The sequence below is a fragment of the Rhinoderma darwinii genome, chromosome 8 (assembly GCF_050947455.1).
Source record: "Rhinoderma darwinii isolate aRhiDar2 chromosome 8, aRhiDar2.hap1, whole genome shotgun sequence".
NCBI classification, from domain to species: domain Eukaryota; kingdom Metazoa; phylum Chordata; class Amphibia; order Anura; family Rhinodermatidae; genus Rhinoderma; species Rhinoderma darwinii.
In genome coordinates, this window is record NC_134694.1 from 19,487,944 (window position 1) to 19,500,362 (window position 12,419).

Consider the following 12,419-nt stretch of genomic DNA (forward strand, 5'->3'; position numbering starts at 1 on the left):
CAGCAAGTAACTATTCAGGAAATCTGGGCGAGCAAAACAAAATCTGCCCTTTAAAAAAAAACAAAAAACACGCACACCGTCAAGTTGACGACATCTAGCTGAAGTTCCTGCAGTCCACATTAGAGGTGCCCATAGACATGAATGGGGGAGCCCCCCCATGTTTACTTCACGGGAGAAGGGACTCCTAAGTAAATCAGATCTTAGGGGACCCCGAAGAAAATAGAAAACCCCAACACTGACCTAATGTCTGATCACTGAAGTCCTCGAGTACCAAGACCAGCAGAATCTTAAAAAGACGGTCAAAACCTACACTTAAAGGGGTATTCCACGTCAGATGTTTATGGCAGATCCACAGGAATATGCTGAATAAAACTAACTCCACCGATCCATCTTCCTACACCCAGGGACATATAAGCCAAGTGCCACTTAAAGGGGAACTCTACAGATACTAAATAGCATTAGTGGTACAAGTATCATAAGCTGCCAATTGAACCAATGGCTTTTTTCATCAAGTTATAAAAATGCCATCATACGTTTATTGTGGTCACTGCAAAGACCCCTGGCACAAGGTGGGGCAAATTCCTGGCAGCCATGCATTGGGGTCTGTGCTCTCCTATAGTCTGGTTACAAACACGTCCCCCTGAGTGCTACGGCCGATAAAGTCTAAACTAACAAACCCTCCCGGTCGCGGCACAACATGTGGAGCTCCCCTTCAAGAAAACAGAAGATAAAAACAGACACCTAAGGGGAAGAAATGTTGTGCTGCAGCCAGTAGCTCTCCAGTCATTGTTTAACTACAACCCCCAGCATGCCCTAACCACTGCAGACTGTCAGAGGATGCTGAGAGTTGTAGTTTGACACCGGCGCCAGTTGCAGACCCGATACATGACGTGTGCATGCACGACCGCAGTGTGTACCTTGCACCAGCTTCTTCATGTCCCCGTACCGGGACCACAAGAAGGTCTTGCTGTCGATGTTGGGGAAAGTGGATGAGGACGAGAACCGGCGGCCGACAGCATTGGGTGGGTGTAGGTGAGGCTGCGCCGGGCTAGGAGACCCCGAGGATGGGGTGGGTTGAACGGGGGGTACAACGGGAGCAGGGGCAGAACTCCCATCCCTGGCCGTGCTGTATGCAACCGAGGCCGCTCTCCGGGAGGAGCCGCACAGCAGCCGGTACATCACAGCCGCCATCTCCGAGCAGCTCCGGTCACTGCCACACGTTGCGATAAACACCACAAGTTATGGAAGCCGCTCCTCCCGCCGCTACGATTGGTTTAGAGTTCCCAGTTTGGTCGGGGTCTGTTGTACGGTCCAATAGAAAATAAAATGTATGGGTAGGGGCGTGGCTTTCTGTGCTTTTTTATGTTTTGGGCTGGGTGTCACGTCTCATGGACATGTTCAACCCAGCATCTCCGGAGCGTGAAAAACGCCATATGACCGCAACGTGTGAATACACATGAAGGCCCTGTTCACACAGTGCAGTTTTTGAAGCCAGAACCAGAAGTAAACTTTTTTTAAAAGTAGAATCTTTCCCATAGACTTCCCCTCCCTTATGCCAGGCTAGACCTAGACTTTTTGTAGTGCTCCTGATTGATTTAAACAGCTGCAGTGCAAATGAATACATTGAGTTGCATGCAATCTTGTGGACTGCAGCTGTCACTCAATAATTAAAATCAATCAGCAGAAATTAAAAAAGCGTATCCCTGGCCTTAACATTCGCTCCTGGTTGTGGCTTCAAAAACTGCATTAAAAAATGCACCAAAACTGCACTATGTGAATAAGGTCTTATTCTGAAAGAAGATGGAACTACATATAAATTAGTACAGGGGATATGGAAGGCTTTAATTATAGGGGCGCATTCATACTAGTATATTTAGTGTGAGGAAGACATACAGTCGCAAATTCAACAAGACTGATGAGTGACAGGATGGTGGAGATCCCTAAACATCGAAGACCCCCCCAGGGCAATTGCCCCCATTACCCATGCTGTAATTCAGCCCTGAGATCCTACACCTGCGGGATGTTCCTCACGACCTCAGATCATTATGTCCTATAGGCTGCCAATGTAACCCAACTTGTAAACGCATCTTTCTTTTTCTGCTGACGTAGCTGTATGAGGGATCATGTTCTGCGGGACAAGTTGTAGATTCTACTGGTAATATTTGGGGTGCATAGAACACATTAAACGCTCTTTATTATGTTTTTTGAAAGGAGGGATGAACAGAAAAACGCAATTATGGTATTGTTTGTTATTTTATTTTGTATGGCGTTCACCGTTCTGGTTAAATAACATTATAGTTTTACCGTTCCGGTTGTTTCTGATGCGGTAATACCCATTCTATTTGGCTTTTTTTTTTTTTTAGACCCAGTAGGAGACTTCACTATGTGATCGTGTGATCGTCTGATCGCTGTTATAATACGCTGCAATACTTCTGTATTGCAGTGTATTATACTTTTCAGTGTAAAACTGACAGGCTTTTTATTAGGCCCAGCATCCGCTATTAGACAGCCTAGAACCTGCTCTAGCCGGCATGTGACATAAGTACCCTTAATGACCGCCGTGAAGGGGTTAACAACATGTGTGGATGTATGGAGTTTTAAATTCCCTACTCTTAGACCTCATGCCCACTTTAGTTATTTTCTACTGGGTGCTATCCGTTTTTTTCTAACAGATAGCACCCTGACACATTCATTTTTATGGGGCCATGCACACCTCCGTTGTTTTAACGGAACCGTGTGGCCGTTCAAAAAAAATAGGACAGATCCTACTCCTGTCTGTTTTTGACGGCAGAGTCTCGGCCATTCCATTCATTTGGTCCGTTGAAACAATGAACGGCACACGGAAGCCATCCGTGTGCAGTCCGTGTTTCACGGATCCGTCATTAGCGGCCGTAAGACTGCGACGGATGTGTTGATTTCAATGGGAGGCGGAGGCGCCTTTTTTTCCTCGGCAGGTTTTAGCCACTCGCGGTAAAGAAGTGGCATGCTCAATTGCAGGCAGCTCAAAATCTGCCCCAAAATTCCTGAAGAGAGAATTGTGTTTATATTTAATTTCTATATACACCAATTTCAACATTTTTGTATTTTTTTTAGATCCAAACACCACTCCCAACATATAGTATATATGGTTTTTTCCATTTTTGGACCTTTTGACTCGATATAGCTATGTTAATATAGGGTAATTATATATGATAATGCCATCCGATTCTGTAACCAATGAGATGTGGCGGATTTGTATCAGTTGCTTGGCAACCGAAGACGCCGCCATTCACATGATCTAGCCAGTGGAACGCATTGTGTCATCATCATGCGCCTCGTGCGCCTTGTTGCCTTGCAACGACATACTTCCGCTTCTATTCTTTAGGCTTTATTCAGACAAACGGGAAAAACGTCCGTGCAACACGCGTGATTTGCACGCGCTTTGCACGGACCTATATGTGTCTATGGGGCCGTGCTGACATGTCCGTGATTTTTACTCAGCGTGAGTCCGCTGAAAAAAAGTCACGACATGTCCGTTCTTTCGGCGTTTTGCACGCATCACGCACCCATTGAAGTCAATGAGTGCGTGAAAACCATGCATGCCGTACGGAAGCACTTCCGTGCGAACTGCGTGATTCGCGCAAGAGCTGTCAAAAGGATGAATGTAAACAGAAAAGCACCACGTGCTTTTCTGTTTACAAACATCCAAACGGAGTGTCTTTGAGATGAGTGAACCCGGACAACCGAACCGAACTTCACCGGGTTCGGCCGAACTCGTTTTGGCCGAACCCGGCAAAAAAATTTCCGGTATGCGACGTCAGGAGACAGTCACTGTCCAGGGTGCTGAAAGAGTTAAACTGTTTCAGCACCCTGGACAGTGACTTCCGATCCCAATATACATGATTGTGTAAAAACAAAATAAGTTCTGACTTACCGATAACTCCCGGCTTCTTCCTCCAGTCTGACCTCCCGGGATGACAATTCAGTCCAAGTGACAGCTCCAGCCAATCACAGGCCAAGCACAGGCTGCAGCGGTCACATGGACTGCCGCGTCATCCAGGGAGGTGGGGCCAGATGTCAAGAGAGGCGCGTCACCAAGGACGCGTCACCAAGGCAACGTCCGGGAGGGAAGTTCTCGGTAAGTACGAACGTGTTTTTTTTTTTAAACAGGTTGCTCGATATGGTCATTGGAATTCACTGTCGAGGGTGCTGAAAGAGTTACTGCCGATCAGTTAACTCTTTCAGCACCCTGGACAGTGACTGACGTCGACTAGCCTCATCTCTATGATGGCGGCTGCGCGAAAATCACGCAGCCGCGCATCATACACACGGACGCATACGCACGGAGCTGTCAAGTGGTTTTTGCGCACGCAAAACGCCACGTTCGTGTGAATCCAGCCTTACACAGACGCACTACATCTTGATTACAACGCGATGTACAGCTGAACATCGCTATGGATTCCAATGGTTCTGCATGCGAAGGAATACCTGAAGTTCTGATTGGTGAGCGGATCTGTGATGCTTTATTTCAACACGGCTGAGGCATAAAATGATTATGTCCTAATCACTTGTTTTTAACGTTTGTTGTATTATGTATTGTTGTTCACAATATTGTAGATGCACATCAGCACTCTATGTATCATATCTATATTTTGTATTGATACCCTAAACCATTTGTTAATAATGATTCTTTGCACTTAGCACTTTATTTGTATTGTAATGAGATCAATTATGCAAAGTGGTCTCAGCCCTATATATGTTTGCAGTACTAGATGTGTCACTAGGCTTGATAAAGAGCCTATCGTAGGATTGAAACGTCGCTTTTGTATTTGGATTGAATTAACCTCCATTTTCTTCACATTGGAGTGCTGCAAATTTTCTTTCGCTATATGTATATATATATATATATATATATATATATATATACACTGTGTGGTATGGTTGTCTTTGGGTGACGTAAGTAGCTGCATGGCACACCGTGGCACAGTCGGAGGTATTTGTTGGAGGTATACTCCAGGAGATTCTCTAATGCAGTGTGAATAGAACCTAAGGGAGTTGTCTGGTTGTGGCAATTCACTTTTAAATACCCTATTCTAATTGAATAGAGGGGGAGGCTATTCAGGACCCCCATCTATTAGCCACAGCAGACGGGGTGTGCAAAGAGTGTCTCTGGCTCTGGAGGACCCGACATGTCCACTCATTACACAGATCGCATATTAATGCAGGGAAATTGAACACTTGCCGCTGGATTGCTGCACAGATTACAGCTAATTTCGGGGGTCTCGTGATCAGGGGGATCTTTATAACAAAAGAGAATTGTCCATAGTGAGCAATCCCTTTAACCTCTTAAAGGCCAGGCCAATTTGAGATTTTATTTTCGTTTTTTTCCCTCTTCGCCTTCCAAAAGCCATAGGCCCCCATGCACACGAACGTGCTTTTGCGGCCGCAATTCCCCCGAAAATCCACGGGAGAATTGCAGACCCAGTCATTTCTATGGGCCCATGCACACGACCGTGGTTTCCATGGTCCGGTGCATGGCCCAGGGGTCTGGACCGCAGAAAGAACGGGCAAGTCTTATTACGGCCGTGTTTCCAGGCTCATAGAAATTAATGCATGCGGCCGTGTGGCCGCGATTTGTATGTGTATCGTAATACTGACAGTCTCCTTTGAAGCCCTGCCGGAGTACAAAGATGGCAGACCTGGGGGCCTTTATTAGGCCCCCAGGCTGCCATAACAACCACTGTTAACGGCCGATCGTGCCACAGGGCAGCGCAATGGCGTGTTTGAGGGGTGTTTTGATTCTGACAATTTAGATGCAGTGGACACAATTGACCGCAGCATTTAAGGTGTTAAACGGGCGCAATCAAAGTGATCTTTGATTCCGCCCTTTGCAGTGAGGTGTCCGTTGCGTTTTTCATAGTGTCAATGGAAAATCCGCTCCAAAACCGCTTCAAGAAGTGACGAGCCCCTTCTTTTTACGAGGCGTTTTTTTAATTCGGCAGCGAAAAAATACACCATGTGAACAGCACAGTGTATTTCCCATTGAAATCAATGGGAAGCGGTTTGTAGGCGTTTTGCTAGTATTTTTCCAGGCGTATTTCAAGGCTTTTAGGGTATGTGCACACACACTAATTACGTCCGTAATTAACGGACGTATTTCGGCCGCAAGTTCCGGACCGAACTCAGTGCAGGGAGCCGGGCTCCTATCATCATACTTATGTACGATGCTAGGAGTCCCTGCCTCGCTGCCGGACAACTGTCCCGTACTGAAAACATGATTACAGTACGGGACAGTTGTCCTGCAGCGAGGCAGGGACTCCTAGCATCGTACATAAGTATGATGCTAGGAGCCCGGCTCCCTGCACTGTGTTCGGTCCGGGACTTGCGGCCGAAATACGTCCGTCAATTACGGACGTAATTAGTGTGTGTGCACATACCCTTACTATTTTAGAACGGTAAAACGCTTTGTTGTGTTTTAACCCAAGAAAGAGAGACTTCTGTGATGAATGTGTAAAATAATATGTTGCTGCCATCTAGTGCTTAACTGTCAGTACTACATATATAAATTAGTAGAAACCTTGAATAAAACAATTGAAATAGTTTGTTTTTTTTGTTTGTTTTTTTAATCTTCGATATTTTGATGCAAATATTGATAGAAATATAATAAAAGTTTTAGTTTTCAGAAAATAATCGCATTTAACCATATGGGGCTTATTTTAATACATAATTTTTATTTATTCATTGATAATGAATTAGGAATATTTTACTAGAATATTCTTCGGCGATGAGGACTCTTTGGTTGAGTTTTCGTTGAATTGACTGCCGCTTCTGAGTTTCCTGTGGATTAGAGACAATCGTAGGCCTTTAATAATTAACAAGCACTGAAAACAGAAGCCAGAAATGAGAGCAGGACAGGATCTGTGGTGACGGGGCATACAGACTATTCCCTAACCGGCTGCGTCCTGTCTGGAGGGTCCCAGGAACGTCGGGTGATGTCACAGACGCCGGAGGAGCAAAGTCTCACCAAGACCATGTAAGACTCCAAAGCTTTAAACATTTTCCAGAAAATAGAACTTGACATTTTTGGTTTTATTCTATTATTTTAGTTACATTTTATGGTTTTATTTTATTGGTAAAAGTCGTGATGGCTTTTGGTGCTAGGAATAAGATTATTTAATGTGCAAGTGCCTTGTATGAAGCAGAGTGGAGCGAATGAATGGCCGTCAGGCTGTATAACTGATGCATGGACTGTATTGTTAGAGGAAGACATATTATAATAATTGATCACAACGAGAATGAAAGACGGGTCACCCACTCAGCAACGCCCTTTCGTATGACGTATTAGGACATACCGCATTGTAGATAATGGGGCCCACTCTTCAAGACCCCACTTAATATCCAGATTGCAGAGCCGCAGCAGAGTTGCTATGAATCTGGCATACATGCTCACTGCTCTGAGGATTGTCCTCTAGATTCCAAAAAGTGTAGGATTTATGCAAGTTTGAATTAAAAGTGGCGTTTATGACCATGTGGGGGTGATTTTTGGGCAGAATGGGGCTTAAAATGTGAAATCAGTTAATGAACTAAGGAAGCCGTGGAGATTATTATTACAACTGAAGCCAACGCCCTTATGGTCATGTAAGGGTATGGTCCCACATAGCGGTATCCACGTGCAGCCAAAACCCCACCCACATGCGGTGGCGAATGGCTGCACAATTTTGACGGTAAAATCGTGCAGCCATTGGCCCGAGGCAGGGCGTTGATTGGCGCTCGCTTGCTCCTTTCACAAGCAGCAATGATTGGTTTATGTATGGGGACGAGCGATCATTATTACTATTGTTCATCCCCATTCATTTCCATCATGTCGGAAGCTATGAGATATGCTACCAACAACAATAATATTTAATGCTGCATAAGCCATATGATCAGCTGATCTACTTTACACAGGGTAATGATTGGGAACGAGTGTTCATATGAATGCTCATAACCGCTCTTTCATTGGTTGATTGCATCTTTTATGCAACTAAAAAAATTATCGCTAGTCGGCATCACAACTCCCTGTTTAAACAGGGATATGTACTGCCGAATTGATGCAAATGCATGAGGACGAGCGATCGTAGTAATGATCATTCGTGCCCACACTAAACGATTTTTTCTTCGTTTAAAGGGAGCAACGAGCGCCGATCGACAAGTTGTATTGTGAATTGACAGTCGATTATAAAGTGTTAATCTCTGCCCATGTAAAATCACCTTTAGGGCTTATTCAGACGAACGGGATATACGTCCGTGAAAATCACGCGCGTCGCACGGACCTATATTAGTCTATGCGGCTGTGCAGACAGTTGCGTGATTTTTACGCAGCGTGAGTCCGCTGCGAAAAAGTCACGACATGTCCGTTCTTTGTGCGGATTTCGCGCATCACGCGCCCATTGAAGTCAATGGGTGCGTGAAAATCACGTGCAGCACACGGAAGCACTTCGGTGGGACGAGCGTGATTCGCGCAACAGCAGTAAAACTATGAATGTAAACAGAAAAGCACCACGGAGCTGTTAAGTTCCTTTTGCGCATGCAAAACGCAGCGTTTTTTGCATGCGCAAAACGCACACGCTCGTTTGAATCCGGCCTAACTGTGTGAAGGGAAGCAGGGGATTCGGAGCTTTATGTGTAAAAAAATGTGGCCCCTTTGCCTATAGAAATGTTGAGAGCCATTAACTGGACTATAAAGACATCTGGCAGTGCTTTCAGTAGGCCTGAGTTTTGTTATGGGCCCTATGGTGACCTTGCAAATTAACTCATTATCTGGACCATCCTATACAGAATAAAGTATTTTTTACAAAAAAACAGACTGTGGAATGTTCCCCCATTGGGACTGGGATTGGCAGATGCTGTAAATAAAAGAATTGGAAGTTTTCCTAGAAAAATTTTACAAAATTATTGGAATAAATGACTGCGGATGTGGAAAGTTGTCAGATTGCCAGTGTGGTGGGCCAGAGATATTACACTATTGTTTATGAACGGCTGAATTCATTGCACCTGTATTTATGTCTTTATCTAAGGTTCCTCTTAAATGGCCCGACATGGGCCGTGTAAACGAGCGCTGATCAACGAGCGCTGATCGTTTGCGCCTTTCTCAAGGAGATATGTATGGGGACGAGCACTCGTTTCTATGACTGCTCGTCCCCATACATTTCTATCCTGTCGGTAGCGCATCTCCATGTTTACACAGGGAAATGTTCTTCCGACAACGATAAGGGTATGTGCACACGCTAGCTGGCATTTACGTCTGAAAAGACAGACTGTTTTCAGGAGAAAACAGCTGCCTCGTTTCAGTCGTAATTCCTCCTCCTCGCATTTTGCGAGGCTTCTCTGACAGCCGTAAATTTTGAGCTGTGCTTCATTGAGTTCAATGAAGAACGGCTCAAATTACGTCTGAAAGAAGTGCCCTGCATATAATGTATATAAGTGTCCTGCATATAATGTATATAAGTGTCCTGCATATAATGTATATAAGTGTCCTGCATATAATGTATATAAGTGTCCTGCATATAATGTATATAAGTGTCCTGCATATAATGTATATAAGTGTCCTGCATATAATGTATATAAGTGTCCTGCATATAATGTATATAAGTGTCCTGCATATAATGTATATAAGTGTCCTGCATATAATGTATATAAGTGTCCTGCATATAATGTATATAAGTGTCCTGCATATAATGTATATAAGTGTCCTGCATATAATGTATATAAGTGTCCTGCATATAATGTATATAAGTGTCCTGCATATAATGTATATAAGTGTCCTGCATATAATGTATATAAGTGTCCTGCATATAATGTATATAAGTGTCCTGCATATAATGTATATAAGTGTCCTGCATATAATGTATATAAGTGCCCCGCATATAATGTATATAAGTGCCCCGCATATAATGTATATAAGTGTCCCGCATATAATGTATATAAGTGTCCCGCATATAATGTATATAAGTGTCCTGCATATAATGTATATAAGTGTCCTGCATATAATGTATATAAGTGTCCTGCATATAATGTATATAAGTGTCCTGCATATAATGTATATAAGTGTCCTGCATATAATGTATATAAGTGTCCTGCATATAATGTATATAAGTGTCCTGCATATAATGTATATAAGTGTCCTGCATATAATGTATATAAGTGTCCTGCATATAATGTATATAAGTGTCCTGCATATAATGTATATAAGTGTCCTGCATATAATGTATATAAGTGTCCTGCATATAATGTATATAAGTGTCCTGCATATAATGTATATAAGTGCCCCGCATATAATGTATATAAGTGTCCTGCATATAATGTATATAAGTGTCCTGCATATAATGTATATAAGTGTCCTGCATATAATGTATATAAGTGTCCTGCATATAATGTATATAAGTGTCCCGCATATAATGTATATAAGTGTCCTGCATATAATGTATATAAGTGTCCTGCACTTCTTTTGCTGAGGCTGTATTTTTACGCGTCATCGTTTGACAGGTTGTCTGCACAGTACGTCGGCAAACCCATTCAAATGAATGGGCAGATGTTTGCCGACGTATTGTAGCCCTATTTTCAGGCGTAAAACGAGGCATAATACGCCTCGTTTACGCCTGAAAATAGGTCGTGTGAACCCAGCCTAATATTTTGTGCTGCATAAACTATATGATCAGCCGAGCGTATTCCTCATCGGCTGATCATTGCCCTGTTTACACACGACAATGATCGGGAACGAGCGTTCATATAATTGGCCCGTGTAAATCCGCAGCTTATAAAAGATCTGCTATTATCAGTCACACATGTCAATGTTACTGAATGCTCCCAGAACTGGAGATATATGAGATAAAGTAGTGATCAGATATTTTTCTGGACTTCCTGCCAGTCATACCATGGAAGAACACTAATGTCAACTTTTTCTCAGCCTGAAATGGCTGATAAAAGGGAACTATAGACTGTGTTCAGCTTTACAGCAAGATAGGACTTAGATTTAGTATCCCTTTAATTTCAGTTATTATGCAATAGCAACAAATAAGAAGTACTGCTGTCTTGCAATTGTTAGAAACAATCATCAGCATATCACATACATCTGTAGATATATTTTTTTCTAAAGGAATTTTAGCAATAAGAATTAACTTTTTGGATAAATTATACACTGGGACTTTGGAATATATCGGTGTATGTGGGGATTGTTGCTTCAAGTCTGTTATCACCAACAACTATCAATCTTAAAAGTAATCTCCATACAATTCCCACTGCACTGGACCATGAGAGGTCATCTGTCACTGGATCATCACAAGATATCAGGCCATTTAGGTACTAAAGATAATCTGGTAACAAAGCTCTAATGGTCAACAGGTCACTCAGGATTTCTTGGGCCACTAGACCACGAGCGATAAGACCACTGAAAGTCGGGGCATCTTTGGTGGGCATTTCTCAAAAGTAGGCATGTATGACTTAAGTAGATGTCTACTTCCAGTTCATGGGTCGGGGTTGTAACAAAAGTACAGCCTACACAACTCATACACTATGGGGCCACTTTGTAATAAGGAGTAACGAGCATATGATCCATGTGACTATGTATTGGGCTTCCAGAATAGCCCCTATGGCCCTATTGTGCAGTTTCAACAGCTTCAACTCTCCAACTACTTCACCCTTGTTCTCCTCTGTGATTAATAAGAAATATTTGTTAAAATTGTGCCGATTGTAAAATTGTCTCAATCGTGGCCTAGGCATGGCAAAGAAGTAGCTAGATGTTCTTTCACCCAGGGTAAAGATTCAGTTCTGAGCAGTTCTGCAAGACTGTCTGTCTCCAAGCTCTACCGGCTTCTGATTGGTTCCACCGACACCACCCAGGGCACACGGCCCATAAGAACCTCCCTAGTTACACCCCTGCATTAGGCAAGGAATTAGTACATACGGGTGCCAAATATCTCAAGAGCAGTTCCCAAGACTTGCACTGGTTAGACTGGGCCACCAGAGGAACTTCTGGTAGCCCCAGACTCTGACCCAATAATGGGCCTGAAAAGGTCTAGCAGAAGACAACTCCATTTGGAGCTGATTTGGCACTTACCATTAGGGTCTATTCCTTATGGGTGTTTCACAAATAACCTATTAGACCTTATTGACGATATGTCCTATGTGTATAATGATAACAACAAGTGTGCACATATTCTGTAGAGATGGTGGGTGGGCCCTCAGTATTATTCCCTCTGGTGGGCCTAATGGACCCCAGTCCAACGCTTCTTGCGCTGTCTAAAAGTTTTACAATGGATGATCACATCCTGTGCTCTGATATATACTGTGTTCCAGAGAACCCCTTTAAGTCAGCGCCTCAGTGACGTCTCTACTGCTGCCATACATCTGGGGACATTTAGGTGCCATGGTTTGTAGTATTGACTGTATATGCATCGTAGTCT

At 43.4% G+C, this 12,419-nt stretch overlaps 1 protein-coding gene across 1 annotated transcript in view; it reads right to left on the reverse strand.

The window, feature by feature from the left end:
* Positions 1-1,253, reverse strand: part of LOC142659369 (5'-nucleotidase domain-containing protein 2-like) — a 46,519-nt gene extending 45,266 nt beyond the window's left edge. The window contains exon 1 of the mRNA XM_075835452.1: positions 918-1,253. Within this exon, the coding sequence (XP_075691567.1) occupies positions 918-1,191 (274 nt within the window). The 5' untranslated portion in view covers positions 1,192-1,253. The remainder of the gene's footprint in view (positions 1-917) is intronic.
* Positions 1,254-12,419: the final 11,166 nt, after the last annotated feature.